The sequence below is a fragment of the Muntiacus reevesi genome, chromosome 8, assembly GCF_963930625.1.
Source record: "Muntiacus reevesi chromosome 8, mMunRee1.1, whole genome shotgun sequence".
In the NCBI taxonomy this organism is placed as follows: domain Eukaryota; kingdom Metazoa; phylum Chordata; class Mammalia; order Artiodactyla; family Cervidae; genus Muntiacus; species Muntiacus reevesi.
In genome coordinates, this window is record NC_089256.1 from 46,652,949 (window position 1) to 46,671,965 (window position 19,017).

General features: G+C 41.4%; 1 protein-coding gene across 7 annotated transcripts in view; it reads right to left on the bottom strand.

The window, feature by feature from the left end:
- Positions 1 to 8,689: 8,689 nt before the first annotated feature.
- MYLK (myosin light chain kinase) overlaps positions 8,690 to 19,017 on the bottom strand; it is a 284,285-nt gene continuing 273,957 nt past the window's right edge. For 5 of the 7 annotated variants that reach the window (XM_065943428.1, XM_065943429.1, XM_065943430.1 and 2 more), the window contains 3 exons: positions 14,885 to 15,014; positions 13,296 to 13,427; positions 8,690 to 10,738 (listed from right to left, as the gene is read on the bottom strand). In XM_065943428.1, the coding sequence (XP_065799500.1) occupies positions 10,488 to 10,738; positions 13,296 to 13,427; positions 14,885 to 15,014 (513 nt within the window). In that variant the 3' untranslated portion in view covers positions 8,690 to 10,487. Of the gene's footprint in view, positions 10,739 to 13,295; positions 13,428 to 14,884; positions 15,440 to 19,017 lie in introns of those variants that run through there. The other 2 variants (XM_065943432.1, XM_065943435.1) reach the window with 2 other exon arrangements.

Here is a 19,017-nt window from a genome sequence, read left to right on the forward strand (position 1 = left end):
GGTAGAATTCAGCTGTGAAGCCATCTGGTCCTGGGCTTTTGTTTGCTGGAAGATTTCTGATTACAGTTTCGATTTCCTTGCTTGTGATGACTCTGTTAAGATCTTATATTTCTTCCTGTTTCAGTTTTGGAAAGTTATACTTTTCTAAGAATTTGTCCATTTCATCCAAGTTGTCCATTTTATTGGCATAGAGCTGCTGGTAGTAGTCTCTTATGATCCTTTGGATTTCAGTGTTGTCTGTTGTGATCTCACCCTTTTCATTTCTTATTTTGTTAATTTGGTTCTTCTCTCTTTGTTTCTTAATGAGTCTTGCTAATGGTTTGTCAATTTTGTTTATTTTTTCAAAAAACCAGCTTTTAGCTTTGTTGATTTTTGCTATGGTCTCTTTAGTTTCTTTCGCATTTATTTCTGCCCTAATTTTTAAGATTTCTTTCCTTCTGCTAACCCTGGGGTTCTTCATTTCTTCCTTCTCTAATTGCTTTAGGTGTAGAGTTAGGTTATTTATTTGGCTTTTTTCTTGTTTCTTGATGTGTGCCTGTAATGCTATGAACCTTCCCCTTAGCACTGCTTTTACAGTGTCCCATAAGTTTTGGGTTGTTGTGTTTTCATTTTCATTTATTTCTATACATACTTTGATTTCTTTTTTGATTTCTTCTATGATTTGTTGGTTATTCAGAAGCGTGTTATTTAGCCTCCATATGTTGGAATTTTTAACAATTTTTTTCCTGTAATTGAGATCTAATCTTACTGCACTGTGGTCGGAAAAGATGACTGGAATGATTTCAATTTTTTTGAATTTTCCAAGACCAGATTTATGGCCCAGGATGTGATCTATTCTGGAGAAGGTTCCGTGTGCACTTGAGAAAAAGGTGAAGTTGATTGTTTTGGGGTGAAATGTCCTATAGATATCAATTAGGTCTAGCTGGTCCATTGTATCATTTAAGGTTTGTGTTTCCTTGTTGATTTTCTGTTTAGTTGATCTATCCATGGTTGTGAGTGGGGTATTAAAGTCTCCCACTATTATTTTGTTACTATTAATTTCCTCTTTCATACTCGTTAGTGTTTGCCGTACATATTGCGGTGCTCCTATGTTGGGTGCATATATATTTATAATTGTTATATCTTCTTCTTGGATTGATCCTTTGATCATTATGTAGTGTCCTTCTTTGTCTCTTTTCACATCCTTTATTTGGAAGTCTATTTTATCTGATATGAGTATTGCGACTCCTGCTTTCTTTTGGTCTCCGTTTGCGTGAAATATTTTTTTGCAGCCCTTCACTTTCAGTCTGTATGTGTCCCTTGTTTTGAGGTGGGTCTCTTGTAGACAGCATATATAGGGGTCTTGTTTTTGTATCCATTCAGCCAATCTTTGTCTTTTGGTTGGGGCATTCAACCCATTTACATTTAAGGTAATTATTGATAGGTGTGGTCCCGTTGTCATTTACTTTGTTGTTTTGGGTTCACGTTTATACAACCTTTCTGCATTTCCTGTCTAGAGAAGATCCTTTAGCATTTGTTGAAGAGCTGGTTTGGTGGTGCTGAATTCTCTCAGCTTTTGCTTGTCTGTAAAGCTTTTGAATTCTCCTTCATATCTGAATGAGATCCTTGCTGGGTACAGTAATCTAGGTTGTAGGTTATTCTCTTTCATTACTTTCAGTATGTCCTGCCATTCCCTTCTGGCCTGGAGGGTTTCTATTGATAGATCAGCTGTTATCCTTATAGGAATCCCTTTGTGTGTTATTTGTTGTTTCTCCCTTGCTGCTTTTAGTATTTGTTCTTTGTGTTTGATCTTTGTTAATTTGATTAATATGTGTCTTGGGGTGTTTCGCCTTGGGTTTATCCTGTTTGGGACTCTCTGGGTTTCTTGGACTTGGGTGGCTATTTCCTTCCCCATTTTAGGGAAGTTCTCAGCTATTATCTCCTCGAGTATTTTCTCATGGCCTTTCTTTTTGTCTTCTTCTTCTGGGACTCCTATGATTCGAATGTTGGGGCGTTTCACATTGTCCCAGAGGTCCCTGAGGTTGTCCTCATTTCTTTTGATCCTTTTTTCTTTTTTCCTCTCTGCTTCATTTATTTCCACCATTTTATCTTCTACCTCACTTATCCTATCTTCTGTCTCCGTTATTCTACTCTTGGTTCCCTCCAGAGTGTTTTTGATCTCATTCATTGCATTATTCATTTTTAATTGACTCTTTTTTATTTCTTCTAGATCTTTATTAAACATTTCTTGCATCTTTTCAATCTTTGTCTCCAGGCTATTTATCTGTACCTCCATTTTGCTTTCAAGATTTTGGATCATTTTTATTATCATTATTCTAAATTCTTTTTCAGGTAGATTCCCTATCTCCTCCTCTTTTGTTTGACTTGGTGGGCTTTTTTCATGTTCCTTTACCTGTTGGGTATTTCTCTGCCTTTTCATCTTGTTTAGATTGCTGTATCTGGAGTGGGCTTTCTGTATTCTGCAGGTCTGTGGTTCCTTTTTATTGTGGAGGTTTTACCCAGTGGGTGGGGTTAGACGATTGGCTTGTCAAGGTTTCCTGATTAGCGAAGCTTGCGTCAGTGTTCTGGTGTGCGGATCTTGATTTCTTCTCTTTGGATAGCAATGGAGTGCCCAGTAATGAGTTTTGAGATGGGTCTATGTGTTAGGTGTGACCTTGGGCTGTCTGTATGTTGACGTTCAGGGCAATGTTCCTGCGTTGCTGGAGAATTTGCGTGGTATGTCATGCTCTAAAACTTATTGGCTCTTGGGTGGTGGTTGGTTTCGGTGCAGGTATGGAGGCTTTTGTACGGTCACTTATTACTTAAAGATCCATGTAGTCAGGAGTTTTCTGGTGTTCTCAGGTTTTGGGCTTAAGTCTCCTGCTTCTGGATTTCAGTTTTATTCTTCCTGTAGTCTCAGGACTTCTCCAACTATACAGCACTGATAATAAAACTTCTATGTTAATGATGGAAAGTTTCTCCCCCGTTAGGGATACCCAGAGAGGTTCACCGAGTTACATGGAGAAGAGGAGAGGGAGGAGGGAGATAGAGATGGGCAGGAGGAGAAAGAGGGGGATTCAAGAGGAGAGAGACAGATCTACGAAGTTGTCTGATCCCAGAGTGTTCTCCGTAGCCCAGACACTCACAAAGATTCACAGAATTGGATTGGGAAGAGAAGGGGAAAGGAGGAAATAGAGGTGTTCTGAGGTAGAAAACAGAGTCAAGGTTGGGAGAGAATAATCAACACACTCGTGAATAAAAATGGGAGTTGAATATTGGATTCTTAAATGTTCACAATTTATATCATATACTGAAAAACAAAAATTAAAAATCTAGAGTAGAGGTTAGACTCTTAAAAATACTATATTAAAAACAAAAACCAAAACACACAAAAGAAATTTTAGAAATATATATGAAGTTTGGTATAAAAATAGGGCTTCTCTTCTTCTTTTTTTTTTTTTTTTTCCCTTTCTTCTGTAAGGTTATAGTGGATTGAAAATGAAAATTAAGGCGTAGTAAAAGGAGTGCTAGAGGGCTTTAAAAGAAATAAGAGAAAAAGAAAAAGAAAATAGAAAAAGAAAATAGAAGAGAAGAAGAAAAAAGAACAGAAAAAAAAGAAGAAAAAGAAGAAAAAGAAAAAAAAAGAAAAAAGAAAGAGAAAAAAAATTGTTTTGCCTAATTAAAAAAAATCGTAAAAATCTATGAAAGTTAAGGAGTAATGGGGGAGTAATAAGGAATTTTTAAAGGAAAATAAAAGAGAATCAAGAAAAAAGAAAAAAAAATTTTTTTTTCCTTACTTAAAAAAAAAAAAAGAAAAGAAAAGAAAAAAAAGAAAAGAAAAAGAAAAAATATATCTAGGAATTTCTCTGGAGCTGTTGTGGTCAGTGTGGGTTCGGCTCAGCTTCAGATAGCTCCTCGTTCCAGCTTACACTTCTCGATATCTACAGGCCCTTCCGGTATAGTCAGTCGGTGGTTTCTTCAGGGATTTTAATCTGTTGCACCGGTCCCTTCTGAAGCGGTTCCCTTTGTTTATTTGGGTTCTGTAGTCGGTCTCTTCCGCGCCTAATTTCCGCCCTGACACAGGGGGCGGAGGTGGATTCTTATTCAGGTAGCTAGTTCCGTCGCGCTGCGGGGAGGGGCTGTGCGGGGAGGGGCTGTGCGGGGAGGGGCCGGCACTCCAGGAAGAGGCTTGCGCTCTTTTCTCGGTCTGCGCTGTTCAGGCTCCGGGCTGTTCTGTCTGAAGCGCGCGCCACGCTGCGAGCGGCTCCAGCCCTCGGGCGATTCACAAAAGCGCGGCACACAAAGCTGGGCCCGCGCTCCGGCCCCACGCCGCCCGAGCGGCCCAGGCAGCCAGGCGCCTGACGGGCGCTCTCTCCCCGGGTGCGGCGCGTCTTCTGCCCTGCGCGGTCCGAGTCTCAGTCCCCGCCGGCGCCAGTCGGGCGTGCGCGCCCTCTGCCCTCCGCCCTCCGCGTCCCCAGCCCCAGTTCCCGCCCGCGCCGGTCGGGCGCCCGCGCCCTCCGTCTCGCCGCGACCCTCCCGGCGGACTTCGGCCGCCCAGAATCTCGGTCCCTTTGTTCTGCGAACGGCCGGCAGTGTGTTCGGGCCGGTTAATTTTCTCTCTTTTGCAATCCCACAGTTCAAGCTGGCAACTCACAAAAGCTCCCTCTGATTGTCCTCAGGGCGCTCAGGCCCGGATCCAGCCCCAAGTAATGCCGCCCGCTCCTCTCCGTTCCGCCCCCACTTGCTGGTGGCGGATGCGGGCGTCTGGGGTACTTTTCTGCTGGGAGTTGCTTTTAGGCTCGTAATCTGTGGGTTTTATTTATTCTATCCCTCCCAGTCAGATTCAAACTCTTGAGATTCCAACACTTCCCCCAGGCCCGCCAGTGCGAGGGTTTCCCGGTGTCTGGGAACGTCCTCTATTAAGTCCCTTCCCGGGACGGATCTCCGTCCTTAGCTCTTTTGTTTCGCTTTTTATCTTTTATATTTTGTCCTACCTCCTTTCGAAGACAATGGGCTGCTTTTCTGGGTGCCTGATGACCTCAGCTAGCGATCAGAAGTTGTTTTGTGAAGTTTGCTCTGCGTTCAGTTATTTTTTTGATGAATTTCTAGGAGAGAAAGTGGTCTCTCCGTCCTACTCCTCCGCCATCTTGGCTCCTCCCTTATTCTCAGTTTAATGGGGTTCTGAAGAGAACAGAGTTACTGCTTGTCTTCAGGAGTTCATGTTTGTTCCTCTCTCTACTATGGTAACTTCCTATTTTCTAAACCCTTGATCTCTTAGTTCTCCAGGAAACAGGAGCATGTTGAGCTTTCATCTATACAGCCTCTTCTTGAAACTGCCTAGCAGTGCCCTATTTGCTCTGTAGTTAATATACAGTCAGAAATAAGCCAATGTAAATTAGCTTTTGTAAATATAAATTTAAATTCGTGTAGCTCTGTGGCTGATTCACATCAATGTATGACAAAACCCACTGAAAAATAAAAAAAAATAATAAAAAAAATAAAATAAAATTAGCAAACATTTGGGGATTAAATGTTAAATGTGAGTTTAAAGTCAAGCCAATTGTGAGAAATTCCTGGGAAATAAGACTCCAAAGGTCAGATGAACTTTTCTCCTTTGTGAAGAGGGTACTTAGAGACTAGAAGTTAAATTTTCCTGAGAACAGGGCAGTTGTAATATTTCTTAAACTCATAACAACTGTGTTTTGTACGATTGGATGGGTACTTTCAGTTTCAAAGATCCTCTTTTTGGAGGGGTAGAATTGAAATAATTTGTTCCATTTTTCATTAGTGTATAACTTTTCCACATATTTGTTTTGTTTCTACAGAAGTTTTATCAGTTCCTTGAGGGTAGAGGATATTTCTAATGCATCTTAGCGTCTCCGAGTGCTAAAAGAATAGAGCTTTCCATAAGTATCAGGTATTGTGCATGAGCTCTTTTAATTTCTATAACAGTCTGTGAGGGAGGAAGTATTATTACTTTAAGTTTATAGATGAGGAAACTGAGGCACAATCTACAGAACTCCAGTGAGAAGTACATCTGTAACTGACTCGACTTGGCTGATTAACCTGGTTAGTTAGATCATACCCTAGTATTCTGCATCATTTGCCTTCAGTGAACAAGTAAGGTGCCTTATGGAGATATAGATCTGGGATGTCATGGAGCTTACAGAATAGGTTGTATAATGACTTGCTAATAAATGTTTGTTGAATTTGACCAGAGTCTATCATTCATTGTAACATACCATCTGGAGCAAGATTATGGTGAAGTCCTATAGCTTAACCTGGCTCTTAACTGTTGGAAGCCACTGATGTCTGCCCCAAAGAAGCTAGTAATAAGAAATTGACTTAGGTTAATTTGTAACCTTCTTCTTCCTTAGTTATTTCCAGCTGGAAGAAATCTAGTCCCAGGGAATCAAATAATGTGAAGATTTATCATGTAGTTCTGTGTGGTCACTACTGCGGCTGTGGTCTTTGGCATGAAGCCCTCCCTGCAGTGTACAAGAATTTGGAATACCAGAAGGCCTATGAGCTAAAATTTCAAACAACCAGCAGTTAGAAATTGACTGTTGTCTCCACATGCTGTAGGTCTCCTGAGTATTTCCAGTTCCAATGGGAAGGGAGTTATGATCAAAGCCATTGATGTTGAAATGACTCTAGCTGTCAGGATGGCCCCTTCCCCTTCCTTTTGGTTCACTGTCAAGGAAATCTTGCCCCAGAGATGCTGTCTGTCTCTTTCTCTGCTATCTCAGTGATCTTTATTGGAGGCTCCCCTATCCCAAGTAGCTCCAAGTTCCAAAAACACAAGAGATTTTTGCCTAACTGGTTGCTTCATATCACAAGTAATTCAGTAATTGCTCATAAGTGGCAGATCTATTTAGATTTTGTGGTGAGAAGCACAGAACTGTTGTTCTTAAATGTCTTAAAAAGTGAAAAAAATGTGTGAATATAAATAAACACAATCATGTAAATGTTGAAACTGTTATTTGATATAGTTGATGAAACTATAGACCATTCTCTCCAGACTGATTTCATACCAACTTTTAAGTTTTACTCTCACAATAATTTGAAAAGTAATATGCATAGTTAAAGTAAAATTTGGAGTTTCTCTATTCTTCATAGTCCATGTAGAACAGTACTGCCTAGTGGAACTTTATAGAAAGTTCTGATCTGTGCCGTCCAATAATGTAGCCAGCCACTAGTCTCATGTAATTATCGAGCACTTAAAATGTGGCTAGTGCAACTGAGGAACTGAATTTTAAATTTTATTTAGATTAAAAGTTTAAATAGCCACTGGTGAGTCGTGGCTACCATATTGGTCAGAACAGATCTAGAATATGATGATGACCTTATAAAAGGATAGTCTAGGGTATGTTGCAGCCACAAGGAACACTAAAATCTTGGTGATTTACAAGTACAAATATTTATTTCTTGCTTGTGTTATGTACCTGTTTGGGGTTGGCTTGGGACCCAGGTGGATAAAGTAGCCACCATCTGACAATCATTATGGAGAGTCTTGCACCAGTACTTAAATTCTCTGGATCAGAGGGGATCACTGCTGATGAGGATTAGACACACAGCCCTACCTGGCCAGGGAGGCGGGAACGTGGTCCTGATCATATGCTGCGGGCAAATAACCTCAGTAATGACTGTCACAGATGTTAGCCTCCTTTTCAAAAAACAGAGAAGGAGTTCCCAAGGGGTAAAGGATATAGTGTTACCTGTGTTTTCTTGAAATGTGGAGAGTTAAGTTTCTTTAATATTCAATTATTCTTCACCTCCTTAATACTCATTAGCACAGATGTATTAAAAGCAGGTAAAATGTGGGAAGTAAAACTCAAAACATTTTGATAAAAAGAGACTTTCTGTAAGTAAAGTTAGGGCTGACATAGAAATTCATTTAATATGAAGCTCTGCAATGTAAGGAATAATCAATGTTCTTTTTTTTTATATGTTTGGGATGAGAACAGGATGAAAAGAAATTATTTGTTATTTTTCAGAACATAAGGTACATTTTTCACTAGCAAGGAATAAAAGGTCTTTTTCTTTAAAAATAAAATTTCCTGATAGGAACACTTGTGGATTATGGTTGTCTTAAAAAATATGAAACAATTTAACATTATCTGGACAATGGATTCTTTCCAGACTATACTGTGGAATCATAGAATCATCTAGTCCAGCATTTAATAGTATATCTTGATTCTTTCTAGAATATTTACAATATTGTTTGAATACTCAAGACATGAGGGGACTCCACCATCTGTTCTCTGATAACAGACTTACTATGAAACAGGAATGATGGTTTCCTGAGAACAAATGCTTCAATATCAAGACATGCAAAGATACCACTTGGCTGCCAATAACAAATTGCACCAAAGTTACAAACGCAGACCAAGTGTTGATAAGTAATATTAATTATGATGATGATTTTGTGGCATACTAAAAATGTCAGATAGATTTTAGCACTATGAGGGTACTATAGATATTAGAATGTAATTGAACCAAAATTACGCTCGAGAGAAATTTTGAAGCAAATGTGCAAATTAGGCTACCTAGTATAAACTAGAACTGCCTAAGTCATTCTGTTCCTTAGTAAAAGATAACCACATAAATCGTTTATACAGCAGAGAGTTTGTTATTAGTTTCTGAGATCTATTTCGGTCATCTACAACTGGTGGTGTGGAAAGGAAAAGAAGGCTGCAGAGACTGAACAAACAGCATGCACTGTGGTATCCTTTATTTAAAAATTGTGAGCTAACTACAGTTGTAGTGTTCTCATTTACCATTCTGATGGCATAATAAACTGGGAGAACATTAACACAACTTCAAGAAGGCATCAAAAAAACTTGTAAACAAAAATACACACCACACATGCGCACACGTATACAACATACACGCACACAAAGGTTATAGTCTAGATACAATGAAAAGTGATGAAGAAAAGCTTTGAATGCTCTAAATCAACTTTAAAATGCTTTATTATAATAAACTGTGGCAATACTGTGACTATTATGAAAAATATTGTAACTGCTTAAAAAGCAAAATACTGGCAATTTGAAACTAGCAGCAAGAAGCAGATAAAAATAGAATGGAAGATAACATAAGACTAAGTAACATCAAAATTCTAATGCTGATACTGTGTAGGATTGCACTGAAGTAATTTAAAATTGGTTCTTATAGAACTCTTTAAAAGTCCCTTGAAATATTAAACTGCTGCACTTTACAAATAGTGGATGAAAAGAAAAAAGTATTTGGAATGTTACACACACACAGAGGAAACGTATTAGGTATATCAGTTTATGGTCTTTGTTTATGACCTGCAAAAAGTTTTATGAAGAAAAATTTAAGTGCCAATGTAGTGAAAGAAAGTTAGAAATTCCTAAAGATGCAAGTCTGAGTGCATGTATCAGGTTAAGAATATATTTCAAGGTTGGGGGCAAGGCATGATTGATGCACATCCAAGAACCTTGTGGAACCCAGACAGTAGACAGAGCTGTTTGGAACATGTTTAAAAATGAAGGTATATTAAACTCAGACTATCCTGACTGAGATTCCAAAGTACATGGAGTTCTATAGCTCTTCAGTTGAAATCTGTTTCATAGTGGCCAATAAATAATTAAGACTAACTTTTCGGCAAACTGCTTTTTCATACATTCAAACACAAAAATCTTTACCACACATGCAGAGCTGATATTCTAAACAGCACAAATAGGAATCCTGGTTTCAGGGGAAAAAAGCACATTAACAAGGATTTTTTTCCCCATAGGTTCTTATAAAAATGTCTGAAGCTGCTAGACATCTTCAGAGGGGATAAGTTTAGATTTCCTACTGATTTTGGAAGAAAGGAGATTTTATTTTTTAAGGAAGCCAGTCATCCATGAGCAGGAGACATGTCTTCAGAATATAGGAAGTGTCCCTAATGCTTAAACTCATGGCAAGTCCAGATCCAGAAAAACTGGCAGGTCGAACAGGGGATGGAAATGAAAAGTTCAAATGTCTATGGTATACTTTGGAAATAATGTGCCTCATAAATTAAAATGGCTCAACTGCCTGCAGAATGAAGTGCCACAGGCCTGGAGAAGACCCAGTTCCCTGGAGGAGGAGCTGGGGAGTCCCCATATCCAGGGACCCTCAGGCTGGCTGTGACCAGAGGGCCTTATTTTTCATGAGTGCTTTCAGTTGGGGAATTATGACTTTGCCCAGATAAAGCTCCCTTTTGGTTACTTTTTCTCTAAAATCAGTTAGTCAGAAAGTTACTGGTGATTTCCCCAAATGAAATCTAGCTGTACTAGTATCTTAAGGTGCCAGCTAATTTAAAGTAATGCCCATCAATAACACTACTGGGTGTCAACCACTGCTGCTGAAGAATCAACCCCCAAATAACCTAAGTAAATAATCTATCACACTGGGTGCTTTTAATATCTTGCGGCTTTTTTTTTTTTTTTTTTTTTGAGCTTTAGAGAAATAGTCTTTGTAATATGACTTAGAAACTGCTTCTCTCTGGCTTTGTTTCACTCTTCCTCCTCCTCCTCTCCCCCTTCTCCTTCTCCTTCCTCCATGGTTTCCACAATGAGCTCTGCTGTGCAGGTGGCTTCTCCAAGACTGTTGACAGCCTTGCAGGTGTACTTGGCATCATCATCCCCGCAAACATCACTAATGATTAAAGAGCAGTTCCCATCCTCGTCGTAGTCTATCTGGAAGTGGCGGGACTCCCGGATTGATTGGTCATCTTTGAACCAGACGACTTCAGGGTCCGGGTATCCTGCATCATAGGGAGGGAGCACAAGTTGCAGAAACTATTATTAAAGGTTTTCCCACACAAACTCTTGAGCTACCTCTAATGATTAAGGAGATGGAGGGGGGAAAATATGTTAGCTTTTAGCATCTATTTTGATATTTACACTTAAATATGGGCATATATTATAAATACTAATGTCTGAAACTTCACATCAGGTATTGTGCAGGTATCCCACTTCTCATCCATGTAGGGCTTGTGCCACCTCCCACCTTAATACAGATATAGATTATTCTCTGGAACACTGCCCCAACTCTAATCACATTCCTAGAACTATCTTCTTGGATTAAAAGAAATTTTTTTATCCTGTATACAAGTTGAACTTAAGGACTTCCCTGAAGGCACAGTGTGTAAGAATTTACCTGCCAGTGCAGGGGACACAGGTTCAATCCCTGGTTCGGGTAGATTTCACATGCCATGGAGTGACTAAGCCTGCGCCCCACAGTTACTGAGCTTGCGTGCTGCAACTACGGAGGCCCAAGTACCTAGAGCCCGTGCTTCACAAGAAAAGGAACCACCAAAACGAGAAGCCTAAATGCCGTAACAGAATAGGCCCCTCCTGCAGTAACTAGAGAAAGCCCTGCAAAAAAAGCAGCAAAGAACCAGTGTAGCCATAAAAAAAAAAGAAAAAAGTTGAACTTAAATTTAAATTTTGAAAAATGAGAGTCAGTAAAAATGGGTGGAAGAGATCTTTTGAGGGCGTTGGGAATGTTTTAAAATTGGATTCTGATAAAGACTGCACAATTGTGTAAATTTCTAAAAATAATTGAATTGTATACTTAAAATGGGTGAATTTTATGGTATATAAATTATAATTTAAGGGTGATAACTACCTGTAAAACATAAACTGGAAGAACTGATAATACTGCTAAGAAAAAGAAAGTAGTATTTGTCTTACTCTGATCCAAAGACAAACAATATGCCTGTAGATAAACTGACCACACTGACTATTAGTCTCATTTTATGTGTTAGTCATATTGCTGCAAAGCTCAGCAATAAAAATGTTTTCTGCCTTCTAATTGACTTGTTTTTAAATTTTTGGAGATGTTGTTTTACAGGACAAAATTGTATCCCCAACTAGAATAAAAATTACACAGAACAACTTAAGAATTCTAACATTTTTTTCAAGTAGAATTTTGTTTTTATTGAACAGCATCCATATGCTTTAATTTCCCGTCAGCACTTCAGTCAAAGTAATGCAAATACCAAGAAAATAATCCCAAAGAGAAAAGTAAGCAAAAAGATAATTATTATATGATATTTTCTAAAAAATAAAGGAAAAAGAACTTAAGACCCAAAGACAGTGGTGATGGTGAGAGCTACAAGCCGTGGCCCCCAAGCTCTCAGCAGAGCCCCCTCTCTGAGCACTTCTGCACTAGCAAAGGCAGCATATCCACTCTTTGAAGCAATTGGATGAAACACATGAAAGATGATGGTAGGCCAGGCATTTATAAGCCAGCTTGATAATATAGTGATGCAGGAGAAAACTTGTTTCTTCATTCCTACCTTTGGGTTATTTTACCCAAAAGGCATTATCTAGTCAGATTGCTGGAGACTCTTACAATGTGGGAGGCACAGTTTGTTCTTTCTGCTGTCAAGTGCTCTGCTGCCTTGGGGCAGTTGGTCTGACTGAAAGCGGCAGAGAGCCCTGCAAGTCTGTCCCCTGACAGTCACAGACTTGAAGCAGAGAGGCCCGTCTTATCATACCACTTATCTTTCTAGAATGTTGCAGTCTGTGGAAACTTAAATGCTGTGTGTCACCAACACTGCTGACTCCTCAGGTGCTCTGCTAAGAACTGCTGACTCCTCAGGTGCTCTGCTAAGATCCCTTAGGGCCCTTTGAGCTCCAACAACTTACTGTGACCACATTACTTCTGGCTGGTAGAGAAGCACAGGGCAGACAGGCCAGAGGCCTGCATCCCAGCTTCCCTCTGTCTGAAGTCATACCGCAGGCGCTCTCTGCACTTAACCAGTCCCACAGCTTTCCCCCATGACTCCATGACATATTTAAAAGATTTGAAAGATTTCCCCTTTCTATCGGTGTCATCTCACAGAGTCCCCAGAGCCACTCAGGGCATTAGACACTGTCTTACAGAGGAGGGCCTGGGCTTCAGAAGAGCTGAAACACTGCCCCAGGTCACACAGGCCGCTGATTAACAGCAGAGCTGTCTTCTCCCCATACTATGCTCTGCACCAGCCTTCCTGTGAGAGCCTTTTGTGGTCAATTCACATGCTTCCTAGAAGCTTGCAAAGCTCATTTCAATAAGCACGTTCCAGAGCCAAATAGGTCCATGATAAACCACTTTTAACTTGGCTCTAGTGGCTGATGTAAGTGGGTGAAATATCAGAGTGACTAAACAGCACTGTTCTTCAGTGGGTGGAGGGGGGCAGCAGGCCAACTCCTCCTGACCTGTTTTCCCTCACAGCCTGGCTGTTCCAGAACCGACATCTTGCCGAGGGCACACAGTAGGGGCCCACCAGCCCGCCACACCCCCTGTACAGGGAAGAACAGCTACAGACTTACCTTCAATCTTGCAGTCAAATCTAGCAGCACTTCCCTCCACAACTTCTAAATCACGAATGGTCTTAGAAAAGTAGGGTTTTACATGGGGCTTCTCCTCAGCAACAGCCTCCAGGAAAGCTTGGGAGACATCTTCTAGAAGATAGGGAAGAGGACGTGGTTATCTCTTTATTCCCTGTTCTCTCCTCTTCCCTGGTTTAAAAGAACTTTTTTTTTCTTTTTTTTCCAAGTTGTTATGATTTAGCAAATAATGAAGCTTAGAGGACTGAATCATAAGCACACCTTTCTGCTGGGGACAAGGTAGCCTGCTGCCAAATGGTTTTGGCAGAAGAGAGAACTGTGACCAAACTGGGGAAATGTTTGGACTTGCTCCTCCCTTATTGCTGACACATTGGAAAAGGAAATAATCTTTAAAAAGGATTTTTGGCTGCATTTCATGCCATTTCAGGATTCAGTTGAGGGTATCTAAGAAGGACAGGAGCGCACCAGCCTACCAGCCCTCCCCCTACCCTCCTCCCATGGTGGCAGCAGCAGGCCTTTTATCTGCTCCTTGGAACAGAAGAGCCAGATCTTAGAGGCGTTGTTGACTTGCCTATTGCCTGCTATGGAACAGTCTGTTCCACAGGGATACTGCCTTCACAGTGTGTGACTCTGGACCAGGATTTGGGATTGGTCCAGGGGAAAGCCGTAAGTTGGAGGGGTTCCTGACCCTCTCCTTCCCCTTCAGGCTATTTCTGGGTCATCTGGGGAGTGGCAGGGGTGGAGAAGGAGGGACCAGGCCCATGTGCAGCAGAGTTGCTCTCCGGGTGCATCAGGGCAGCTCAGTAAGCAGTTTCATCAATTATCCCTCGTGCACAACAGGATCTAGACTCAGCTTCTCACCTCTGGATACCAAAGGCATCAGGCAGCAGGGAGGTGGTGTCTCAGGCTAAGTGAGGCACCTCAAGATGATAGAGGCCGAACCCTACATGTATCAAAGCAGGAAAAGGCCGAGGCCTTCACTGAGGAGATGGATGGGGCAGCATCTCTAAGACAGTGGGCAAGCAACTAACCCTGCTGGACTTTAGGAGGGGCCCTGCCAATCACCATCTACCCAATTCAAACAACATGTTTCAGCATCACAAAAACTACCAAAAAATATGGACTATCTGAGTTAACTTTTGTTAAAAGACAAGCACCAAGACACATTAAAAAAAATTGAAGCATATTTTTTAAAAGTACACCACTATATGCAACTTATTTATGTCTGCCTGTCATACAAACATTGCTTTTGTATTAAGAAGGAAACTTTTCATGCAGTCTTTGCTAATTCTTATATAAGACCATCTAGTTCTATTAGACAAAGAATAACTTTCCTTCTGAAAATAGTTCAACCTCAGGTGAAACAGTTAAAGAGCAATTACTAGATTTAGTAATTATTGTCAGGGCGATGTAAAAGTAGTTTTGAATTTTTCCTTGTAGGTTGTATTAATGACAAATAAAATCAGTCTCCCACCTTAAAGAAAAAAAACAACAACTCTAAATCCCCTTCCAACCCACAACACTTCCTTTCTCACCATCTAGCTGAAGAAAATCTCTCTGGAGTCCCTTACCTTCAGATTCTAGTTTTTCTGCATTGAGCGGGCTGGTTGGTGACCCTGTTGAGGATTTCCTGCCACTGAGCCCTGAGATCATTGCCATAGAGGACAGTCTTCCGATGGCTCTCACAGCATTGCCCGTTTTCTGGAAAATAGACACTGGTGTTGGGCTCAGGCGGTGTCCCTGGTTCCAGCTGAGCAGCTCAGGGAGAAAAGCCCAGCCTGGGAGAAGCAGTTGTCCCGGAGATGAGGGCTTCCCGAGTGCTGAGCTCCGCCAGAGGAGTGAGCCCAACCTTGCTCTGCTCAGCACTATCAGCGTGTCAGAAGATGTTCGGAGAATGGAATGGGGCCTGGAACCGATGTGTGCGTTAATGTGACTAAACAAGGTCAACATGAGACAAAAACCCTTTTCATACTGTGCTTCAACTCCCATAAAAGGGATAGTTTATATAAAGCAACTGCGGGCTGAGACAGCTCCAAAGACTTATTGCGGACGGGGCCCAGTGGGGCTGTTTCTCATAAAACAATGCTAGTGATAGGATTTTAATTGGGCAAGAGAACAGTTACTACAGATCCCACAGGTCCTGTTGGAAAGACAAAAAAAAAAAAAAGCCTTCTATTGACCATAGGCAAGTAGCCTCTTCGGGCTTAACTTCTCTGGGCTTCAGTTTCCTTCTCTTTATAAGGAGGGGGTTGGACAAGATGATCTCCAAGGTCTCATCTAGGTCTCTTCTAGTTCTGTTTATGATTCAGATACTTAGGAGATTTGGGGAAACACTCTGCTGGCCCCAGCACAAGTCTTCAGTAGAGTTGTGGAGGGGTGTTCCTCCCTGAGGTACACCCAGGCATAAAAAAGCAGCACCCAAAGAAATAAAAAGCATAGCACTTGACTTTTCTGAGTCGAGGCGCCTTGGAAGAGGACAGAATTCCTACTGAAAAAGATGCCAGGACTTGAACATTTTCTTTGTATTGTGAAAATTCTACCAAGCACAGGATTTAGGTCAAGAAGTCCCTAACCATACTTAATTGTGTCTGTGTTTCTCACCTTTAAGATTCTACCCCTTTCCTAAGGTCAATGGAATGAAAGACTAGGATAAGAAACTAAAGCATAACCAGTGCTTTCCAGCCCTGCACCCGAAGCATCTTCTGAGGTATCCAGATGCTGTGCATCCAGGGAGCAGATGTCACCACAGACTGGCTACTGAGAGAAGAAGGAAATAGCCTGTGCAAAGGCAACGGCTGGCACTTACCTGCTGGACCTCAATCTGTGCTGGAAAAGCCATTTCCTCTTGAATTAACTTCACACACTAAAGCATATCAGGCAGGCAAGTATACTTCAGTTAAAAAAATTATTTCAAAAGTAAAGAATTTCAGGGTACTAGGGAATCATACAGAAAATGTGTGTATGTGTGGTTTAAGCAGAGACCTACTCCTGTAACCACAGTCACTTTCCTGTATGTCACATCCATCTTGGCCATAGAGTCCTTTCATGCACTCTCGACAGGCATTCCATCTCGCCCTGTCCTCTGGTCATCCACTCTCTCACATACACACTGTGCAGTGTGGTTATGCCCCTGGCCCTCTGGCCCACAGTGAAGCTAGATCACTCTAAAAGGAACCCAGGAGGCCCCAGGTGGAGGTGATGAAGAGAGAAGAAGGTGAGGGATGATGACCCACTGTGTGCAGAAGCACTGTGGCCCTGCAGAGAATGCCCTGGCAGACAGACCACCTGGCAACTTGCACATTCTTCTGGGAGAAGCTGTTACTGGTGACATCATTATCTGTTCTGCTAGCTGGAGTGTGGGGAGACCCAGCTCTTCCCAGGGGAGCTTACCCTGACCTCAGGAATGGCTCAGAGGTGGTGTCAGCCACAGCAGCCCTCCGTACTGAGTCCACATTGGACTAGACTACTTCCTAACCAGCCCTTCTCAACTCTCCATTGTCTTCATCCAACACAGACTAGCTTGCCCTAGGCTGGAGTCTCTAAACTCAGATGGTTCATTCCTAAGAAGGGACAGGTTAGTTCTCTAATCACTGATTATGCTGTGATCTTGTACAAGTCAGTTCCCCTCTCTGGGCCTTATAGTTGGACCAGAAGATTCTAATCTCCCTGCAGCTCTAGTCTTCTACAGAAAGACTATGATTCAGACATACAAATGGTAGCAGGGAATGCTTCCCTTGAATCCATGGGCTCTCTAATCCCAAACACCTGGGGGCAGGACTGTCTTCATCTGTATGGTGTAGAAAAGTGAAGTCTTTCCTCTTCTATTAACAAAATGGCTCATAGGAAGCTATGAGAACAAGGCAAATCAACTGTTACATTTCAGAGGAGGCAGCAAATAACAAACAAATAGACCACACATTGGGGGAAATTTTCCATCAGATGGAGCGATAAACCATATAATTCTAAAACAGGGAGAAATGTAAGCACTCGATAAGCAAAATCTTAAAAATAACCTATACATCAGAAGTCAATCTTTGGAAGCTGATTCATGGAGAAAAAAAGTTGGTGGGGAAGTTATTTATCAGAACTGGAAAAGAACAATATATGTTCTAGCTTTCCAGTTTTATGCCTTTGAGCTGAAAATTGGTTGCTGCTTTGCTAACCAAGATTTTTGGAATGTTTAAAACATCACCAAAGGAAGTTTCAATTCTTGAGAATTTCCATCCTTGTCTTGAGGAAGCCTTTTTTCTTATTGGAGAGTAATTGCCTACACTGGGTTTCTGTGTTCTAGGCGGGCAGAGTCTGTTAACAGTTTTCCTAATACAGCACAGACTCCCTCCCCTGGGAAAGGCAGCAAGGATGACTAACCAGCCTGGTTTCCCAGGACTGAGGGATTGCCCACAATGAGAGTTTTTCAGGGATAAAGCTGAGACAGGCCCTGGAAAATCCAGGCAAGGTGATCCCCCTAAAGCCAGGCAGCCATCATGGGCCCTACCTATACACCAACAACCCCAAGACTACAATTTCCCTTGAGAATGCATATTATCTAAATGTAATGGCCAGGAGTGCTGTATTCCCTGGTGGCTCAGTGGCCAAGAATCCTGCAATGCAGGAGACACAGGTTCAATTCTTGGGTTAGGAAGATCTCCTGGAGAAGGAAATGGCAACCCACTCCAGTATTCTTGTGTGGAAAATCCCATGGACAGAGAAGCCTGGCAGGCCACAGTTCATGGGGTTGCAAAGAGTCAGACAGGACTTAGTGACTAAACAACAACAAGAAGAGCCAAGAGTACTCCATGCAATATTGAGTCCAAAGCCTTCTTCCCCAAGGCCTTTGGTCCATAGTACTGAAGTCTTTGTGGTTCTCAGAGAACAAAGACAGCTGCCCACAAGCCTCCAATTCATAGTCCTTTGCTTTCATTTTGCAATGCAGAAGCCCTGTTGTCCTGCTCAACTTGCCCACCCTCAATGCTACTGCTTATCACCATGTCTTTTCAACATTCTTTTGATATAAATTAAAAAAAAAACCAACCCTATTCTCTTTCAGAATAACTTCATTCTAAGACCATTAATATGATTAGTCATCTATCTATTGCCTTGCTTGTTAGGATTTGTTCCCATTTACTACCTTCCCCTTTTATGAAAACCACACCTGAATGATAACTAGGAACCATTTCCCATGCAGCTGTAGAGTCTGGGCCACCTGCCCCTCTCCCTCCATCACAGTGCACCCATTTCTATTCCCCTCCACTGTACTCTGCCTCACCACACTGAGCCTCAGTTGCTCCAAGAGGGAACCCCTACTCCAGGGGTACCAAGGTCTTGGTATCCAGAGCTGAAAATGTGGAAAACATTTTCCTAAGGAAGAAATGTAACACAAGATGGTCAGAGGCAGTTGAACTATTACCAGCTTCAGGGACATTATGTGTTGAATGGAATTTGGTAGACTACTTTTCTATGTAATTTTATGAAACCTAACCACTGTTTCTGTGGAAAAGCTATTTACAAATGCTGCTACCTATATTAAAATAGGAAGTTAATGCTCCTTCTCTGAATTCTTCATTTTCTTTCTCATTTTCAAAAAACCTTATGGCTAATAACACTATAAACAACAAGGAAAAATGTAAGTGATTAAAATATCACCACAAATTATGGTTTCCTGACCCATCTGACTGAAAAATTCCATTTATTTCCTTTGGAATCT